Source organism: Folsomia candida, unplaced genomic scaffold (assembly GCF_002217175.1).
Source record: "Folsomia candida strain VU population unplaced genomic scaffold, ASM221717v1 Fcan01_Sc008, whole genome shotgun sequence".
NCBI classification, from domain to species: Eukaryota; Metazoa; Arthropoda; class Collembola; order Entomobryomorpha; family Isotomidae; genus Folsomia; species Folsomia candida.
Window position 1 is genome coordinate 3,489,872 of NW_019091200.1, and position 21,469 is coordinate 3,511,340.

At 35.0% G+C, this 21,469-nt stretch overlaps 2 protein-coding genes and 1 long non-coding RNA gene across 4 annotated transcripts; 2 read left to right on the forward strand and 1 right to left on the reverse strand.

The window, feature by feature from the left end:
• The first annotated feature begins 1,823 nt into the window (after window positions 1-1,823).
• LOC118436435 lies at window positions 1,824-2,515 on the forward strand. Of its 2 annotated transcripts, none has more exons than XR_004835447.1 (2): window positions 1,824-1,936; window positions 2,281-2,515. It is a non-coding gene; the product is annotated as an uncharacterized LOC118436435 (long non-coding RNA). The 2 variants fall into 2 exon arrangements; XR_004835446.1 differs by having other exon boundaries at window positions 1,893-2,198.
• Window positions 2,516-4,298: 1,783 nt separating this feature from the next.
• LOC110853091 (venom carboxylesterase-6) lies at window positions 4,299-8,401 on the forward strand. The gene is made up of 8 exons (XM_022101322.2): window positions 4,299-4,916; window positions 5,516-5,653; window positions 5,855-6,182; window positions 6,257-6,447; window positions 6,516-6,693; window positions 6,749-7,075; window positions 7,456-7,594; window positions 7,775-8,401. Exons 1-8 carry the CDS (start codon window positions 4,683-4,685, stop codon window positions 7,977-7,979), a joined length of 1,740 nt encoding a protein of 579 aa, XP_021957014.2. The 5' UTR covers window positions 4,299-4,682; the 3' UTR covers window positions 7,980-8,401.
• Window positions 8,402-8,906: 505 nt separating this feature from the next.
• On the reverse strand, window positions 8,907-11,953 carry LOC110853229 (organic cation transporter protein). Its single transcript, XM_022101483.1, has 7 exons — window positions 11,854-11,953; window positions 11,482-11,574; window positions 11,290-11,414; window positions 11,120-11,223; window positions 10,918-11,045; window positions 10,530-10,719; window positions 8,907-10,014 (listed from the first exon to the last, which is right to left on the reverse strand). Exons 1-7 carry the CDS (start codon window positions 11,951-11,953, stop codon window positions 8,907-8,909), a joined length of 1,848 nt encoding a protein of 615 aa, XP_021957175.1.
• Between the last annotated feature and the right edge of the window lie 9,516 nt (window positions 11,954-21,469).

The window sequence follows — 21,469 nt, forward strand, 5'->3', positions numbered from 1 at the left end:
TAACCAACGGCTACCCTCACGACAGAAAAGCGCATGGTTACGGCGAAGCCAAGGTATGCCTTCAAGACAGGGTCCTAAAACTTCCGCCACGGCCACAGCTCGAACGGTTGAATTTAGTGAAAAATTGTTGAAACAAAAAAATCAGACAATTACGAAATCTAGTGTCTTTTCATCTTTCTCGTGACGAAAGTCTAATATTGCAAGAATTTTAGGATCTTCGCAACTTTAAAATGAGCCGGAAATTCAATTTTGCCATACAATGATCATGCCAGCTATTGATTTTATTGTGCGAGCACTGATTACGCACCATTTAAGATACGTTCGAGCAAAATCGGTTGAAAAATGAGAAACTTGATGGAGGTATCTGCAGCCGTTTAAGCTGCTTAATCGCATATGATAATTGCACCTTACCCATCTTATTGCTATTAGTAACCAACAAAAAATGCCAACCCAAAAACCAGAAAATAAAACTACATTTAAAAAACAGCATTCTTCGGTGAGGGTGCGACTAAAAACTTTTAAACAAGAGCATTGAACAAATTTTAAAATTTAATATTATCAACTTTTGCCTCACCGTGGGTCTAAAATGATTTTGCATTTAAATAAATTGCCACGGTGAGGTAAAAGTTGGTAATATTAAATTTTAAAATTTGTTCAATGCTCTTGTTTAAAAGTTTTTAGTCGCAGGCTCATTCCATTTGTAAGCAACACGTTTGATCGAGTACCAGGAAATAGAGGTGCTAAACCCTGCTCCCTGGTGGTGGTTGCCTGGCCATGTATTTTTCTCTCTTTTGCAAGAGAACACTACACAACTCACACTTTGTCAATGTTCCCGGCCACGTAGGAACACAGAATTATTTACTACTGTCTACACAAGCAGCCCATGTTAATTTTACCTTTTCGAAAAATCGCCAAAACTCCAAGACGGACAAAAATCGCCTGAGGTTTTAAACTTTTTTGTTTGCTCAGGCCCAAAGGCATCGATTGGCTTATCTCACTATAAGCGATTTTTGTCCGTCTTCTCGATAATAGAGTTTTTCAATGCATTTCAAATTTCGAATTTTTTCGAATTTTCGAATTTAAAAAAATGTTTTCTATCAATGAATGATCGATTAATGAAATCCGTAAATGTAACCTACCCCTTTGAATCTATACTTTGGCTACGAAAGCATTTTCAATGCATTTACAAATTTTCTTTTAACTGCTATATCTTTGCGAAAAAAATTAATTTTCAAATTTTGATTTTTATGGTATGTTTTATTTTATATCATGCATCTACTATAAGATTGTGGAAGATATCTCAAATATGGGTGCGACGACGATCGTGTGGGTTCAGATGGAATGAGCCCGCACCCTCACCGAAGAATGCTGTTTTTTAAATGTAGTTTTATTTATAGATAAATACAAAAAACTTATCATCTAGATTGACAGGTGTAACACTTATCAACCTGTGATAAACGTATACAAAAGGAAACATAAGGGTCTGCAGATAGTTGTTTAAAACCAGATCCAAAATTTCAAAAAAATTCTGAAGAAATGCATGAAAACATGATTTCTCATGACTGTTGCTTTGTACAAGTCCACTTTCAACCCAATAATACTTACATATTTCACCTAATTAGTACTTAATTAGCCTTCTTTTGCTTCTCTGATAAGCATAAAAATGCAGGCCGAGATTTCTAAAATAAAATATGTACACATTTGGCACGATACACAAATAGAACCCTGCCCATGCCATGACATAATGACGATGCGATGCGAATGCATGAGTAAATATGTATGACTCATACTCACCTGAATGATATACCTGCTGCATAATAAATAAGCAACACATACGTAGCAGAGTTGTACCCAGTTAATTAAATATAACGTTAAATTTAGTTTCATTTCGTTTTACGCTGTGTTGGGAATACTTATGTGTGTACGTACAACTGCTGTAAGGATTTAAGTTAGTTAAGTCGAGTCTTTATAAGTATTTTGGGATAGATCTGCTTATGCATGACAGATTTTTAATAGCTTTTCCACCATTTCATGCAAAACAACAATACAATGGAATGCAAAAACTCGTAAATCACTCAGTTTGACAAGTTTATGTTCATACAATTTTGAAAAATACATTCTTCAATTTGTATTGTTAAATGCATGTATAAATTATGCCTGCAATTTCCTTGAATTTATTAGTAATTTGTAAAATTCAGGTTTTCATATTTCTAAAATTTTAAAAATTACTACGTAAGGATAAAATTCATAACAAAAAAATAAGATTTTATTATTTGACAGATGCAGCCATTTCACAACGATCTACAAAACAATTTCATTAAATTACAACCTCCCACAATTCTACAAGCGGCGTCATCCTTGGATTTTTAAGATTTTTAAATCATTTTTGTATTTGCTACTTTTTTCTGTAAATCTGTAAGTTATTTGTCTTTCTTTAAATGTGTACAGATTAATTTAAGTGTTTCGCTCCCTACAATAAGATCTTGAATTTTGTCTTTTATAAATTTCTTGAAAATTGTAGTGCTTAAAGTTACGTAACTGTTTTCAAATTAAATTTTTCGTGTATAAAATTAGAAAAAAATGTAATTCAAGTAACAGACGTACACACGTCAATGTCTTTATCGCTGATATGCAAATAGTTACGTGACTTGGGTACGCACCTCCTTATTGGAATACGTACATATTATTATTACACACCTTGTTCTAATTTAGCAAATTTTTATTTTTCAAGTTTATCCACCAAAAATTCAAGCCAAGGGTTCCCAAGGGGGTAATTATAGCGTTGTGCAGAAATAATGCCATGCATTTGATTCTGGCTAAATTTCATTCAAAAAGAGAGCATTAGAATTAATACGATTAAATACTTTTTCTTGAGTTCATGATTACAATATTTAAAAAAATATTGTTTGAAAATGTGTACAAACTTTGCTTCTAAACCAACCCCATGAAAATTTTACGAGGACAAACATTCTTTCTGAACGACCATCTTTGCAAAAATAAAAATGTGACCGTATCACAAAATTTATTTTGTTCTGGTCTATTTCATTACCACGCGTGTAAATTAGGCGAGGGTGAATTCCTCGGGATGTGAACTTGTCAATTCAATGGCACGCAGGGTGAGAAGATAAATCGGCATGATAACTAAATATAATAATATGTAAATAAATGATTCCTCGATAAGGTGACAAAGTAAAATAATTCCATCACGTTTAATTATAAAGGAATTGAATTATCATATACAAAAGTTGTTAATAGTGTGATTTTATTTTTGTTTGGCAAAATTTGTTCAAATGTGTGTGGAATGATGGAATGTTAATAAATTTGGTAAAATATTTATTATTAAGCAATAAAATTCTGCTTCAAACTTTAATCGGCAATTTTTAAATCTTTGATGTCTTTTCCATTTGGAACGCTTTAAAGCCGATCTATCTTTAATAAATTCTGATGGGTAAAAGTCCAAACTAATTTAAATTGGAGTCAAAGTTGGACAGAATTGATTACACAATTTACACAATTTATTTTTTTACAATCTATGTAATCTGATGGTTGGTAACCAAATTGTCACCTATTTAGTGTAAAAACATAAAATACATGTATACAGACCTGTATTCATATTTCAACAATTTTAACATATTTTGGCTCATAATTTTAAATTTGAGTACCTAATTTTAGTTCATAGACAAATAAATTCAGAAAGAAAAATCTCGCTAATTGTTAAACTTTCTTAAATATTTAAATTTTCGAGATTTTCCGATTCCTTTGATGTTACCATACCTAAATTTGTTGTACTGCAGAAAATTTATCTGTACTTGCATTTTGCTGATATCATTATTATTATGCATTCATTTTCTTGATTTTTCAAATAACAACAAAGGTAAAAGTATGTACAGACGTGGGAACATTTCGCACGTCATTCCTTTACCTTCGTTTTATTGATTCACACGCATAACAAACATTACATTGGATTCAATTCCACTTTATTTTAGGTACTTAATTGTGTGTAAAACTTAGCATGCTAATTGAACCCTCTAAATAATCCCGTAATAAATTATCCCAACGCAGTGACAGCCTCTATCACATCAATTGGTGATAAATTTGCCGGATTTTTTAGAGTGTAAAGGTGAGTAGGGGGTCTCCCTTGGTATGCGCATCCTTATAACTAAATAAATAAAGTTAATTATAACTCCATACATATTTTAACTACGATGTAAGTAAAGGAAACGACAAATCGAACAAGTTCATTAATTCACTCCCCTCAGCAATTTGTACATTCTGCTTTTACTCTCGTTTTATTGTCTCAATTATTATGACCAGTTTCACTTTTTATCTCGAGTACACAGTGCTTATGAAAAAGAGTGGTTTATAACTTTATGTAATTTGCACGATAACAAATTTTTGAATTTATTTATCTTGTGGTTAAAATTTTATACTAAATTTTTTACCAAATTGTGAGGAAGAAATAAAGATAAGGTTTCAATCAAAGAAAATTACGAAGAAAATTTAGAGGATTTTTGTAACGTAGCGAATTCTGTTACAAAACCCTTTACATATTTTGCTACAAATTTGTAATTTCTAATAATTTTTCTGTGTTATAAATATGCACAAATTCGTGTGAAATTCATCCCGACGTTAAAATTTTAGTGTGATTTAATGTGATTCGTGTTGTTAAAAAATAATTCAAAATGGTTCCAAAACTGGGGGTAAAAACGAAGCTAAACTCTGTCCGATACGTTTACTCCCTCGTGTTGAGCTCCCTCCTTTCGAGTGCGTCTTTAGAGGGACGCTTAGAAGATGTTGACCCCATCGCGCTGACCTCGCAGGGCCAACTCCTCGGAAAGTTTGGAGATTCGAGAAATTCCAGAGATTTCATTATGTTTCTTGGAATCCCGTATGCCAAAGTGCCACAGACGTTTCATGTGAGGAAAATCCGATCGTTTAAAAATAATTTGATAGAAAAGGACAATTTTGAGTTGAATTATGCAATTTTATTCATGTTTTTAAAGTTTCGACAAGTTTTTAGTAGTACCAGTACCAGATGTGTAAACTGCATACAATTTTGAAATTTTGGATCAAGAAAAGAATTTGAAAGCTCAAAAAATATTTTTATATTATAAAATTGCGATATACGGAGGAGTAGAGTATTTTTTAAATTGTCAATATATTCTTGAATTATGTATTACTTAATTTTAATCTTTGGAAGATCTCATATACTGAATTATGGTCTATTTAATTATTGGCATCAGCCTCGTCAAATTTTCATATAACTAGTTACATACATAAATATGCAAACTGTAGGAATTGTTAAACTTAAATTTTATACAATTTAGAATTGATTGAAAAATGAAACGAAGAGGTGAAAAAAAATCACAAACTCGTCGCAGATCAAACGTTGGTCTGGTCCTGAATTAGTTAGATTGTTTCAGTTTTTGATATTTATTTAAGTCAATTTTCTTTCAATGTTCTAAACATTATAATTTTCATGAAATTGATTACATAAATTTGCTTATTTTTTCAGCCCGCAGTGGCGCCCGAACGTTGGGATGAGCTTCGGAATGCGACGGAATTTGGCGAAATTTGCATGCAATTTGACCGCATGGCTGGGAAAGTGATTGGATCGGAGGATTGTCTATATCTCAACATCTATCGCCCAGCAGTACGTAATAAAATATCAGATTTATTGAGATCACATAAGTATTTCAGTTATTTAAAGATTGATAAAATTATGCAAATATGGACAATACTAACTATGCAAAAAATTATGACCAACACGACATAAACTTGGAAACTTTCTTGCATTTCCTAATCACAAAAAAACAAAAATATATATTTTTCGTAAAATTTCCTAAAATTGCAGGACATGTCTGAAGTACTTCCGGTCCTTGTGTACATTCACGGCGGGGCGTTCGCCTTCTCTTCTGGGAACGATTACGGGCCGAAATACTTCATGGACCAGAACGTCATCCTCGTCACGTTCAACTATCGTCTGGGCGCCCTTGGTTTTCTGAACGTGGGTGATGACGCGTACCCGGGCAACTTGGGGATGAAGGACCAGGTCATGGCGCTTAGATGGATTCGCGACAACATCTACGCATTTGGCGGAGACCCAAACAGGGTCACGATTTTTGGCGATAGTTCGGGATCAGCTTCCGTGTCATATCACATCTTAAGTCCGATGAGTAGAGGTTAGCGTTGATAAGAAATAACGGACAAACTTTAAAGTTGGCGCTTCAAATTATGGTTAATAATCCTTTGTTAGGACTATTTTCTGGTGCGATTTCTATGTCGGGCAACGCCCTTTGTCCATGGGCGAATGTTCCAAACCCTAAAATTGTTTCGAAACGGTTAGCCAGCAGTGTGGGCTGCCCGACCAAAAAACCCAAATATTTGGTCGCCTGCCTCATGAATAAGGAGGCCAAAGAGATCGTTGAGGCACAACAAGAACTGGCCGTAAGTAGCCTAAATTCTGCCATAACAATCATTGTTTTTTTTAGTAATTATTTAATAATTTTAATCAGGGCTGGGACGACGATCCAATCGTGCCATTCGCACCGTCAGTGGAAGAATATGGGATCGCGAGCAATGAAGTTTTTCTGCCCGCGTCACCAGAGGTCATGTTTGCGACAGGGAACTTTAATAAGGTGCCATGGATAACGGGGGTTAATTCGATGGAAGGAGCGACGCTATATTCTGCGAGTAAGAAATTTAATAATTCAGCTATAAGTTTAACTTAACTATGATTTTTTTCTAGTAATCCTTAATAGTACCGAACTAACTGCCGAATTTAACCGTAACTGGCACAAGATGGCGCCCTTTGCGCTCGGATACCGCGAGTATCAACCCACTAACTCTCCCGCTTCTGCCTCCGCGGCAATTCGTGCCTACTACTTTGGCGACCAATCCATATCTCCCGCCACGCGGGACAATCTCACGAATATGTTCTCCGACAGAAACTTTTTCCACTGTACGCGCCTCGCATCCCTCGCGGTAGCCAAACACGCGCCCGTCTATCTCTACTATTGGACGCAGGAGGGACCTAAGAGTTGGCTGGATGTTTTCAAAATTCCGAAGGAATTGGGTATATAATTTTGAAAAAAAAATTTGTAAATTAACTTGGTTTAGATAAATCCAATTCAAAACGTCTTTCGTGAAAAATTTTAATCTAGCTTATTGATAACTTCGAACTTCATAGAATAATACAATTTTAGCCCAAATATTTTGGGATTTGGATGGATTTTAAGGATTACATTACTGATTGATTCATGAAAAGTCTTAGGCTGAGTTTGCCTCCGATTTGCAAATTTTTTATTCTATCTCACTTAAAATCGCTTAAAAAAATAGATGTATGAAGCTCGAAATTTTGTTGGTATGCTATATCCACTGTGAATTATCAAGTTGAGAAATACCGTCTTACGATAGAATACAAACCAAAAAATATGCATTTTTCGAATTTTTCAGGCTACAAAGGCGTCGTTCACTCGGACGAGTTACAATTCCTCTTCGATATGGAAACCTTTCCCGAAATCAAAAACGGCACTGATCTCGCCAGATTTTCGACACGGGTCGTTTCACTCTGGACAGCGTTTGCGAGAACGGGGTGAGTACGAAATAAGTCTTGAATAGTATCCTCCTAAAATTAAATTTCGTAAACGTTAAAAAGTTTTAAAAAGTTTAACTTTCTTCAAATCTTGAACAAATTCAAAAAATTGCAAATTTCTTACTTATCTACCAAAAAAATCATGATAGCAATTCCTGAAATATTTTTGTTTTGATTTAGCCAACCCTACAAGATTTGGGGTGAAGATGTCGTTGAGTGGAATCCTGTCCAAATGAGTGAAATGTCCGGTCTCAGTCCAGTCAAATATTTCCAGATTGAAGAAAATGCAAAAATCATTATGGAACCTTTCACCGAAAGGCTCGACTTTTGGGAGGGTCTCGCCCTCAATTACACCAATATTCACATCAGCCCTCAAAACCCTTAGCCAAACTCTGGGAACGTTACCGTATTGGCATAATTTTTTTCATAAATTTTATTTTTGCAGAAATTAATGTTACTGTTCGGTGAAAAAATTGCCAAGGATGGTAAACATTTGATCATAATTTTGTTACCAACTTATTTTCGGTATTGGCCACATTTCGATCTTAAAAGTCTCATTTAGAAAAATCAAGCAAGTCTACTATAAACTAACGTTTTAAACTTTTTGAACATTTGCTTAATTTAGGATAGCTCTTAATTGTTCCTCTAAAATTATGTACAGATTGTTGCAGAGTTATTTACTTGTTATGTCTATTTTGGGTCGTGGCACATAGTCATCGGTAATATTTATTTTTTTACTGGAATACTTAGCTTAATGACATGTAGAAATAATGAAATAAAAACCCTGGATTACAAATCTAAACGTCATATTTTACAATTTTAATAATTTTCAAAATTGATGTCCCCAAACTAGATGCATAAATTTGACAAAAAAAAACATAATTTAGAAATTTACGAACCCGTCTCACATTGCCTCTTTCATTTAATCATGTATGCAATGCAATTCAACACCGTAACAATTAGTAAATCATGCAGATAAACTATTAAAATAACCGGCTAAAATAACACGTCAAGAAACTTCAGCACAGATCCAGTTTTGAAACGTGATCGGGAAATAAAACGAGAAAATGGATCATGTTTTCTAAGCATGCATGAATCTTTTCACATTTTTTAACACATTTGTAAACAAAAAATGCAATTTTAGCAAATCTTCAAAACACTAAATATGAGATTTTTTATTACAAAATAAGTACATAAATTTTTGTTTAAAATTAAAATATAAAATACTTTTATGTCACTAATTATATTTCTAGCTTACATACATACGTAAATATATCACTAATTACTTTTATTTACGTAATTATCTTTGAAACTAAAAAGTTCGCGAATTTCTTCCTGGAGAATGATTTTCTGCCGTATTAAGCTTTTTACTATCTTCATCATTTACAAATCCAGAATTCATATGAATTTGTAAATTATCCTGTTTTTCTTGTTCATCTACTAATCTTGAGATTGAAATTAGGACGACATTTTTTGAAACCTCTGACTTAAGATTCACCTTAATATTTGAATCTCTTTTAGCGAGTGGGAAGATATTTACGTCTTTCTGAGAAGTGTTCTTATCTTCAGAATGTAAGTTATTATTGGTGAATATCTTATCGAAAGGGTTATCATCTTTTTCTACGACTTCTGGGGTTTGATTATCAAGTGGAAGCCCCATAGTTTCCGCCATTCGAAATGCGATCAAGGAACCACCCACGCTAACGGCGGCAAACGTGAAAAACGGCAGGGCGGGCCATCTTACCCCTAGGTAGGCTAATTGTGGGGTCAAAATTCCCGCCATGTTTGCCGTAATCCCGCCAATGCCCATTCCCATAGTGCGAACCGCAGTGGGGAAGGATTCTCCAGAAATTAAGCGTGCCGCCGAGCGCGCAGCTGCCATACCGAATTGCCCCAGGAGGCAAAGTGAGACTATCGCGGCGTTGGGGATATTTGAATGTTCGACGAATACAAGGGTGATGGCGAGCGCGACGAGAAACACGGCGCAGAAGGTCATCGAGGCGAAGAGGGCTTTTCGCCGACCGATAGAATTATTTAAAAGGAGCGCGCTTCGTTGTCCAACCGCGTTCGCGGCGCCCATGAAAAAAACGTTGAGGTAAATGTTACCAGAAACGTTTTTGATGTTGAAGGAAATTCCGTAATACGTAAGCGACCAAGCGAACCAGATCGCCATGTTGTATAGCGACGTAGCGCGGAGGGCGGGATCCTTAACAAAGTCGAGATATGTCCATCGTTTTGATGGGTTTGAGTCTTGAGGCGATTCCCGCTGTTCAGATTGTATTATGTGATGCAACATAGCGGGAGATATGGTAGGGGTTAGGTGAGACTTGCTATTCATGCGGGCCATCGATTTCAGTATGTTGGCCGCTTCGTGGACGCGGTTTTGTTTAAGGAGCCAGCGCGGGCTCTCGGGAACGAAACTGAAAATTTTAAAATTACATTTTAAAGGCGAATGAAAAATCAGAAACAAAACAAACAGAATTATAAACAGAAATCAGAAAACAGAACAAACAAATTTTTTGAAAAATAAAAATTTGTTATACCAAAACGCCACCAAGTTTAAATTTATTTAACTGTTTAGCATAAGAGCAGAAGGTAATTTTAAATTCGAAAGCTAAGTTAGCTTTCGAATTTTAAATTATGAATTATTTGTGCAATTTTTGTAATTAAGAAACGTTTAGGAAGCTCACTCAGAATTTTGCAACCCAATAAGTACAAACTTTTGACAAGCTTACTAATATTTGAAAGGAAACCAGCTACATACAGACCTATGCGGTGTAGTTTTAAACTTGTGCAGTTTTTGTAAAATGATTTTACAAAACTTCCTGAATTTCAAACATGAGTGAATTGTCTGCATGCCTCACTTTAAAAATGCAAGCTGAATTATCTCTGGGATTTTAAAAATTGGTATTACACACGTAAAAAATAAACTCACGGATAAATAACGACGATAAGAACGAAAGGTGCAACGGTTGCCCAATATAACGTTCTCCACGGTCTGATAAGATAGGCTAGGAGGCTCAAAATCATGATTCCCTCGCCCGTGGGGCCGATACAGTTTGAAAGTGATCTCCACTTGGTCGGCATGACCTCAACCACGCCAACTAAGGTCACGTTCATGAAACCTGAAATTATGTTTTGCAAGTTTAGCATAAAAACACAATTGTACGAAATATTCTTAACATTCGTCTATGTTTTTCAATTTTTCAGAATTATATATTTTGCGAAGTATTAAATACTTGCAAATTTTTGCGAATATAAAATATCATTTCTTCTTAGGTGTGTTCATTAAGGTTAAGTAAGGTCAAAAAAGGTCGTCTTACTTGTGACTCCAGCCCCACACAAGAATCTTGCAAGCGCGTAAATATATGGATTTCCCGCCAATGCGGACATCGTCGACCCCAGCGAAAGGAGCAGCGTGGCTGCGAGGAAACCATATCGTCTCCCGTACCTTTAAGTGTTTTTTTAATATCAGGTTTTACCCAAATACGTCTGGATGTACAAATATATGCAAAAATATCCTACCAATCTGCAAACTGAGATCCGAAAACGCTCCCAAAAAACATCCCCAGCATTTGAATACTTGTTACGAAGTCGAACACCCACTCCTTCTCGCAGATGAGACCCCACTATTTCGTAAACGACTTAAAAAATAGTTGGGGAAATGTGCCACTAAATAATCGCATATTTCTCACCTGTGCAACAATGGAGTCCTCCACGAGGACATCGAGTGGAGTTATGGCGTCAGTATCACAGAGTGAACACACCTCGCTTAACGACATGGTCACATTATCACAATCCCAGACTTGTGGTACTCGACCTGGATACATATTGCGAAAAAATATCTTAAAGAATGCAAATTTTAGCAAATTCGAAATCGGACTTACCCACAAAAATTGGTATGAAGGTAACGAAAGCTGTCGGGACCTCTAACACGAGGAGTAAAATGAGTATAAAGAACTGATAGGCACCGAATCCTCCTTAAAAACAGTGAGAAATTATAAGTACATAATTTCGCAAAAATCGCACATTTTTCACATTATAATTAGCAAATTATGAAATTTAAAGTGCAAACTACAGAGCTTACTCGGTTACAAACGTAATGAAATGTCTCAATAAATTCTTACCCAAACTTTCCAAAATATCTTCAAAATTATTGAATTTGATATTCTCTGCATTTTTATTTTCATTATTGTTAAAAACTCCGTCCCCCGTCGTGGGGGTGAGTGGGATGACTCCAAGCTTATCATCAAACGTGCCCGATTGTCGGACAATGTCGACAATATCGACGTGATTATGTGTCGGGATTGTGAGAATAAATGGCGTCGGATGCTCTGCTTCTCGCAGTTTCTTCGTCATGATTTACACTAAACTGTGTAAACACATAATTAATTATTAATTACGAATTACAAATTAACTCCGATTTTTGTAATCCTACAAACTCTTAAACTGTTCCTCGTTTACAAAGAATAAGAAAAAAATAATAATCATTTCTTATCTTACACCGATCTCTTGCGTCACTTTATAGGTAAACCAAATTGTCAAAAAAAAATTTACAAGGTTAAAAACACCCGAGTGAACTGGATGCTCACAATTTCTTAATGACTTCTAACCAACCACACATCCTACTTGTTATTCTCGTCTGACAAAACTATTATTATTGCAAATTACGAACAAGAACAACATAATTGTAATCTTGTTTAAGAAGAAGAATAAGAATCGAAACCAAAATTTGGAACCAGTACGAACCAAAAGTTGCCTCTGCCTGACAATTAATCATTCACACATTGAATGTGTAAATACTTAAGGAAAATCAACAAACATGCTGTCGTCGACATTCTCTCTGAAAGAACAATCGAATTATTTGGACCCTATTATTCTTGCAATTGTTTGAATACTGTGTATTAAAATTTCAATTTTTTTATTTCTGCACTCTGTTTTCGCATGCACCCACGTACACAAATATTTTCGTTAATTGTTAATCCCAAAAAATTATAAAGTTATTTTTCATCCCCGTCACCCAATTCGTAATAAAATAATTTTATTTTGAAAAAATCAGGAAATGAAAATGAAAGAATTTTAATGGGCAGGAATGCTATTGACTTTGAAAACTGGAGTCGCGTGAGGTTATGTAAATGCGTATGTATTTATGCATTTAAGGCTTAACGGGAAGGGAACAATTGGCAGTTAAATGTAAAGTTCGATTAATGAATTAAGTATTTTCGTAATTTATGTATGTACTTACTTGTGTGGGTTGATAGGCGGTTGGTTATGTAAGATGAGGTTGAACACAGTGTGATGAGTTAATTGTGGAGGCGATATCTTTAAATAGGTCTCGATAAGTGGGAGCCCAGCCTCCGAATGGGTGAAATTGACGACCAGGGTGTCGAAATTGTGGGCCGTTCATTGTGGGATAATTTTAAACATATGAAAATTACGTAGAATTGAGGAACATAATATTTCATTGTGAATGTAATTATGATAAGTTTGCAAACTGTGTAAAATTAGGGAACAATTAATAACTACAATTTAGGATAGTAAACATTGATTTTGATTACTATTTAGTAATACGTCGTCAAAGTTTACAAAATTCCGGCAGGAATTTCAAAAATAATTGCATATGCTGAAATTTAATTTGTAGCTTTGTAAAGTTGGGGTTTTTATTCTTTTTTTTGCAAATTTCAGTACAAGGTTTACATGGCATGCATAATTTATGAATGTATATAACTTGACATCTTTTGTTTTGCGTGCAAAATTTTGTTACCTGATTTTACGGAGGTTACGCAGCTCGAAATATTTGGATACATTGCTTCCTTTTTTAGTTGGCAGTGCCAACTTGGCACAAATTAAAAAACCGGCATCAATTTTTACACACTAGACAAGTTGACTTTGTAAACCTTGTAAACCTCACTGGATTTAACAGGGTAACAAAGGTATTTATTAGGTTTATGACATGATCTTCATATAAATTTTTGAGTTTTTTAACAGTGACAGCTATGAATTTATAAATTACATTTCTCACATGATTTTGAACGACTTAATACACACCCTGAAAAAAACGATCAGAATTATAATTAGGAAACTAAATGATTCTAATTCCAGGATCCGATCCATTTTTCTTTATATTTTCTGATCACGTCTAATAACTGGATTGGGGCTGAAATTTCTTGACATGTTATTTTAGTCGGTTCTTTTAATAAGAAAAATGGAATTATGGTTTACTAATTGTTACGGTGTTGAATTGTATTGCATAATTAAATGGAAGAGGCAATGCGAGACGATTTAGTAAATTTCTAAATTATGATTTTGTTATGAAAGTTATTAAAAATAAAAACATATGACGTTTAGATTTGTCATAAAGCGTTTTTATTTTATTATTTTCATACGTTACTAAACTAACAATTCCAGTAAAAAAAAATATTTCTGATGACTATGTCGTACATAAATTGAAGAGGTGAGCCTTTGGAAATTGTGCCCATCTCATCTCATCAGCTCATCGACACGTAATTGGTCGACAAACAACTGGTCGAAACAGGACTACAAATAGTGACGACCCAAAGTGATTTGTATAAATTGGTTGTAGAAGGAAATATTCGGATCATTTTTGTCAAATTTTTATCAGGGTGGATCTTGTGGAAGCTAATCTTGTTCAATGTATACATACGGTTCACCTGTGTCATTAGTAATCACAAAGTTGAACCGAATGGAGTAGATCATACATATTAAAAATCATTAGTAAACCTAGTTTATCATGATGAAGTAGAACTACATACATATATATTTCTCGGAACTGTCCACCTAAATTCAGGCTAAGCTCGTGCCTCAGAATAACTAATACATATTTAGTACATATTTTGCTACAGATAAATTTAGATACCTTCTACTATCATTTAGATGGCAAAATTTCATGATCACGGGCAAACTTTTACCTTTATCCTTATGAAAGGAAGGAAAGCCTTTCCCTGTTCTTAACCTTGAAGCCAATTAAGTTTGCAATGAATAAAATATCCTGATAAATACATGCATATGAACAATTTGCATTGTTAATTCTCCTATAAAACACATCTCCACAGCCAGCTTTCTAACACAATCATTTCATAAATCACAAGACTAAATTCACCCGAAAACAAGACGATCAAAATTTTCATATATACATAAGAGTTACAAAAATGCGACAATTTTCCATCCTCCTCGTCCTTACATTAACTCTTCTTCTTCTTTCCTACCCCAACCCCACCCTTGCTCAACGCCGAACAATAAACGGCGACACCTCCGCCCCTGTTCAGAGCTGGGATGAAAAACTAAGAAACTTAATTCAAAAACTATACCCAAAAAACGGCAACTACTCCGACGACGATATCCGACCATCCGCCGCGGAGGATGAAGAAACCCCTCTCCCGACACAGGTCGAGATTTACTTTCGCGACGTCCGAATCACTGGAATCAACAGTTACTACGATTACAGAGGCGTCTTATCGTCCCGATTGGACATTTCCGCCGACCTTATCACCGAATACAGTGATCCAAGACGCACCTTCGACACGAGCGAGATCAATGGCGCGTCCTACGTCAGGATTCCAAGTCAAAGAAAAGTTTGGACCCCGGACTTGCGATGCTATAATGCAAGCAAAGCCTCCTCCACTAATTGGACAATTATTGACCCGAATTTTTACGCCAATCTGGAAATCCTGGTGAGCTCAAGTGGCCGAATTTTTAGACGGACGCCCGTCACAATTTCGCAAATTGTCGGGACCGTAAACATTTCTAGTTCTGAGGCAACCTTTAAATTTCAAATTTCTCCCCAATTATTCACCTCGGATGAAGTTAAGCTCACCTGGAGGGCGAGGAATCCGGTCGAAGTACTCGTCGCGGATGGGGACAGGTTTGCCATGCCGGTGGTTACGACGGGAATTTGTAAACGGACGGAGGACGATGGGAGTTTTGGGGTGAGAAAATTTAGCTGTGTGGAGTTGACCATTCGGACCAAGGCGAGTTATGGGGAGGCATTTTATATGCCATCGACCGCGATGCCGGTGACGGTAGTGCCAGATCCTACGCCGGCAGATTTGGATCCTGTGATTAGGTCGAAGAAAGCGTAAGATGTGTGTATTTACGATGCGATACGATGTTTTTGACTGTGTAATTGTCTGAATAAATTGTATGTTTACAAAATATTACGAACTATTAATTAACAAAATATAGAAAAGTTAAATACACAATTTGTTAGTTTGGATAACGAACTATTTAAAATAATTAGCTTAATTTGTTATAAAAAAACAATTGTAATTTGATTTGTGATATTTCAATAAAAATTATAATCACTCCGTTGAAGAGCAGTTTAACAGCTCCAGGGTTGAAACTATCTGCTCATATTATCATAGTTTTCATAAATCTTTGAGTTTCTTTGTGCAAATTAGTTATACAAATTTCAGAAATTTTACTTTATATTCATTTATTTGTTGTTGCTCATGGCCAATGAATCTGTGGAAATGTCACTTACCTATTTAGATTAATGGCAAATACGTTTGAACACATTTTTTATTTCACCAAAATTGAAATGGGACTTTTCGGCTTCATTAAAAGTTTGTCTACAGATAAGTGTTTGTGCTTTCTCAGGAGAAATAAAAAACCTCTAGGTGATTAAAACTCGAAGGGCGAGTTAAGCAGTTAATGAATTCACCCAGTTTCAACAACTGCCCACAGCAAAACATGGTTGGGTGTACTCATACCAAAAATAATGCATATTGCAATTCCGAAATTTCATCAAATGCATCCTTTTCAATAAACAATTTGTTAAAAATTAATGAAATTTATTTTAGAAAATTTACCAGGATATGTTTAAAATAATTGTTCAATACTAGTAAATTTGGCTAATTTTGGCCGTATGTTGAACAATATGTACCTTGACGTGAGTACTCCACACGTATTGATTAGGCAGCCCTTCAGACTATTTTATTACCACCGGTGTGGGTTAACTTTACGACATGTTTCTTTAACCTGCAGCTTGCCAGAGGTGAAGCTTACACGCATCCGACATAAAAACCTACAATGTCAAATGTAAAGTGTTGATCCCTAGCCCGACTCATAGTTTGCTTCAATATTTTTGTCGAATCTGTCTGACCTATGTAACTACTTAATATTATATATGAGAATTAGACGGACGGACATGGCCATTCCATAAGCCCGGAGTCGGACTAAAAATCGAACGAAATGTAACAACTTACCTGCATCTCGATACGGACTTTTGTTTCCTGTAACGTAACGCATTTTCCACCAGCGGGTTGCTTTTAATGGATTTTAAAACAGTTTTTGCATCAAAGAATAAAAACATGGCCAAATGTTATTTATGTAACAGTTCCATTGTGCAGCCCATGATTATGCAAATGAGTGCAAGTTAATAAAGTAAACATAATGAAGTTGGTGATGAAGTTTTGTTCTCGATTTCTGATTAATTAGCGAGTAAAAAATCCTCAAGACAAAATTGCAAATTAAAACTCGAGTCGTTTTAAACAAGATCGCTCAAGTGGATGCAAAGTTTCAACAAAACGTGTATCATTATACGACACGAATACATGCACGCAAATCGTGTCGTGAAGATCACCCACGTTTCGCTGAAATGATTCTAAATTTCATTTCGTTTCGAGATGCAGGACAAATAATTCTCGTCGTAATCTGCAATTTTTTTCTAAAATATGTACTTAAATTGAAATCGGTTAAAATTCTATCTTTTTACATAATTCAAAATCGGATTAAAACTAATTTTAAACAAGGTTATATAATATGTTCGCTTAATATGGTTGACATTATTCGAATTGGTCGTAAATCATGCATTATTACGTCATAGAACAGCAATGGCCTAGAGACACATTACAGAAACTATGTGGTCGTTCCACCCACCCATGTTTCAAAAATTCAAGTATCTCCGCTTTTGCTCAAAAGTTGCACTTTCTTCCAAATTACTTATTTCATTTATTTAAGCGGAGACAGTTTCTCTTATTTTTCGAGGCGTACAAGATATTTTCGACGGGTAATACAACGAAGCTTATCTTCGAGTCGTTCCCACACACGTCATTACATTGAAAATGTCATTGCACATATGTACACACTCCCACATACCCAAACTATTTACAATTTTATGTACCTATGCTTTACTTCATCTATTAAATTTACGTGCGTGGCAGTCCTATTTCACAAATAATTAAACAATCTTTCATCAGAAACTTTCATCAGAAACACTTTTTAAATTACTTTCTTCCCAAGTTTTTTCTGGTAATTGTAAAAGTTTGAAATGAAAGTTTGAATGTTTTTATTTTTTCACACATGTACAATTTTTCAATTGGGGGATACATACCTGAAAACAATTACATTTTTGTATGCATACGTATGTAGCTTACTTTAATCTTCCAACTTTTACTGCATTACTAAATACGACGAGTCCCTAGACTATTTAGTTGGAAGCTGGAACCAGATAAGAATGACAGCACTGATAAATGGTTAATTTCAACTTAAATGAAACTGTTCCTCTGACATATCGCAAACAAAATGGGCGGAAGCAGACAAATTGTTACACAACAAGATTACCAACTTGGTAAAATACCAAGACAGCAAACAAACAAGTGGAGAAAGTTTGCCAACACGGGGATCCCATTCGATCCACCCACTTAACCAGACATATTGATGGTGAAAGCAAAGAACGTAGGTGTGTGTGCGTGGGTTCGCAATGATTACGATTATTATTGCACACACGCTTCAACCATCGCGATTTGGAGAGGAGTGAAATAGATAGAACTGGAAATTTCTATCCTCCTGCCTCCAGCCTCACACACTCTTAATAATAAGATAATCCTTGGTTATGTACCTGCACTAGCGGTACGACTGACAATGGGGACGCAAACCATTTTCAACCCAAACTAATTTTTGATAATGTTAGTTTGAAAGAGTAACACTTTAGAAACAATATTTAGTCCGACATTTGCGCAGATGTGAAAAATTCCGCAAATTTTGGGCGCCGCGGCTCGCGAAAGCGCTTAATTGCTGTCGCAAGAATTGCTTAATTGCTGTCGCAAGGCCCAGATTCCTCTAGAAACCCGAGGGTTTTGTGAACTTGCGGCGCCAAAAACTTGCATTTTCGCATCTGAGTTAGTGCGGCACTAAATGTTGTCTTTAAAGCGTTGGTCTTTCAAACTGAGGTGGTAAAAAAATAATCTGGGTTGAACATGGTTTGCGCCCCCCATTGTGCGTTGGTGATAGCATATAGTGCCAAAGTTGGTATAATTAGACGCGAAATAGCAACAGTTGAATTTTACGAAATTCAAACTTTCACAACTATTATTATTAATAATGTCTGTGCAGGAATTTATTTTCGAAATTGATAACAATTTATTACCGTATTATTTAAGGTGCACTATTATAATTTGTCTGGAAAGTGCATCCCCGAAACCTATTAGTAAAGATACATATTTCTTTGCAGTTGGACCGCTGTCGGGCATTAGAAACCTAAACCTATGTACGCAAAACACGTTATTTCGTTGAGTTGTTTCAGAAATGAATGCATGTGAGCGTGTGAAAGCAACATTCATAACGTTACGTACATTCATAACGTGAGAGCTCAATTTTCGTTTTTATCGAATAATAGATAAAACGAATGAAATTCTATTTTTTCGAAAATATTTGTTTTGCAATTTTTGATCCAAAATATTCAATAAGATGTAAATCTTATTGAAAGTGGGCAGTATAAATTTCAAGTTATTAAAAAAATACAATAAGTAAATTGATCAAGGGAGACAAAATTTACTAATATATTATATTTAAAAGAATAATAATTTAATAACTGGATTACACGAATAATAATTAATAATTTTGATTTCATCATATAAATTCACAAACACTAGTATTATTTAATTCGCAAAAAAAATTATGAGCTAAACTTCGTTTACCCGTAGTAAAACGCCAAAATTGTATTTTGTAAAATTAGATATACAATAATTATTATTAGATGAATTGTGCAGCATCAGTAAGACTGTATTTTAGCCGACCTAAAATTGACTTTCACTCCATACATAAGTTCTTGTCACAAAACGAGACTTCATTTCCACCAATTGTCTCTTTCTCTTCATAACCGTGTAGCTTGTGCACTTTTTTCCTGAGTTCCATTTCATTAACAAGCTCCAAAACTCCTTTTCAACCGTTCCAAATCCAAACCCAATTCCATCCGCGGAGTAGAATCAGTACTAGCGAATGATAATAATAATGAGACTTTCACTCTGGAGAAAGTAATCCAATTCAGCCCAGATATGAATTTACATTAACATTTGCATTGGAGAGAGAGAAAGAGACATGATAAAAAATTCAGTCTCACTTTCTCCCTCATTTCACCGTATGTTGATTCCTCACCTGCAACAAATGAAACAGAGTCCGAAGGAGAGAAAGCGGATTCAACTTGTTAACATGTAACTCAGCTCAAAATTTTTAATACGACTCGTTCCATTTGCTTTTTGAACAGATTTGCATCCAAGAATGGAGAAAGCATCAATAGTTTACTTTCTCCATGTAGTATAATTTTCTGCCTGGTTCATAAACAGGAAAATCTCCAGCTTAAAATATCAGAATTCGGTGCTTTCTCCATGTACTATTTTGCTCTGAAGGATTAATCCAAATCAGGGCAGTGACAGCATTACTATAAATATAATTTCAGTTTTTTCTTGCAATTTTTAACAGCAATTAGGCAAAACTGCGTGAAATTTACACTAGAAGAAAGTCAATTCGATTAACTAATTATATAATATTCGGCTGATTTCGGTGTAACTTTTAATTTGCAATTTTGTACGTTTAATTATATATATGAATATATACCACTTGTTAAACATTATGCAATTTTACGGGCATGTTTTCAGGATATTTTTCGCACGAACAAAAGCTTATCTGATAAATGCATACTAATATTACGAATAAATGTGCAGGATAAAATGCCTTAACTTCTATCATCTTAATGCAGTCATACGTATGTTTCTGAGAAATAAAATAAACCGGAAATCATATAATTGGATTTAAATAATTGGATTTCATTTCAAGATTACGCATCCATTCTTCTTCTTCGTCTAACCATCCAGCAGCTATTCCAGGCAGGCGGGTAAACGGAAATTAATTCACCACCCTGATCCCATTTCTTGATCTAAGCTACCAAATTATTCCAATTATGACCCCAATTAAGCATAAATTTGAGCCGTAATTGCACCACTAATTATGGGCTTGCCATATTTGAAGAAATATACATTCTTAAAAAACCTGGTTTCTTAATTATCCATTTGATTGTGGTAATTGATTTAATTTTTGTGTGATTAACTTGACTACACCCGAATTACGGAGGCATTGTCATTTCATTCAACGTTGGAAAATATGGGGAACAATTAAGCATAGGTACATATTTTGTATGAAGATTTCAAGGTTGGGACGATTTTTCCCCTCTTTTATCACACGAGATTGGAAATGAGTGGGAAGGATGGACGAATTAAGGGAGATTTTGAAATCTAAGGAAATGTTGGGTCATTACCTAAGGCGTATCTTGGATTTGATTCGGTTAGTGATGTGCATAATGGGCCCTGCATAACGAATGTGATCGATTTTCTGAGAATTTTATGCCCAAGATATAATTCATGGGATGGAATATGCACACTCATAGAAATCCAGTATTAAAATAATACCAGGCGGTATTCATACATACCTATATGACTCTACCAAAGTGGTGTTGATAAGCAATACCGTGTGGCAATAGGTCGGTATTATTAAAGTTTTACCATGCCGGTCCGGTATAAATTTAATACCAAGCGATAACAACTTTAATACCAAGAAACCAATACCTGCCTGATTAGATATATG

Bases quoted from the DNA above. Each gene is read 5' to 3' on its own strand.
- LOC110853091 (XM_022101322.2), top strand. From the start codon at position 4,683: ATGGTTCCAAAACTGGGGGTAAAAACGAAGCTAAACTCTGTCCGATAC. The intron at 6,694-6,748 runs GTAAGAAATTTA...ATTTTTTTCTAG, and splicing joins AGCGACGCTATATTCTGCGA to TAATCCTTAATAGTACCGAA. The intron at 7,076-7,455 runs GTATATAATTTT...CGAATTTTTCAG, and splicing joins CAAAATTCCGAAGGAATTGG to GCTACAAAGGCGTCGTTCAC.
- LOC110853229 (XM_022101483.1), bottom strand. From the start codon at position 11,953: ATGACGAAGAAACTGCGAGAAGCAGAGCATCCGACGCCATTTATTCTC. The intron at 11,224-11,289 runs GTGAGAAATATG...TTTACGAAATAG, and splicing joins AGGACTCCATTGTTGCACAG to TGGGGTCTCATCTGCGAGAA. The intron at 10,720-10,917 runs GTAAGACGACCT...ACATAATTTCAG, and splicing joins GTGTGGGGCTGGAGTCACAA to GTTTCATGAACGTGACCTTA.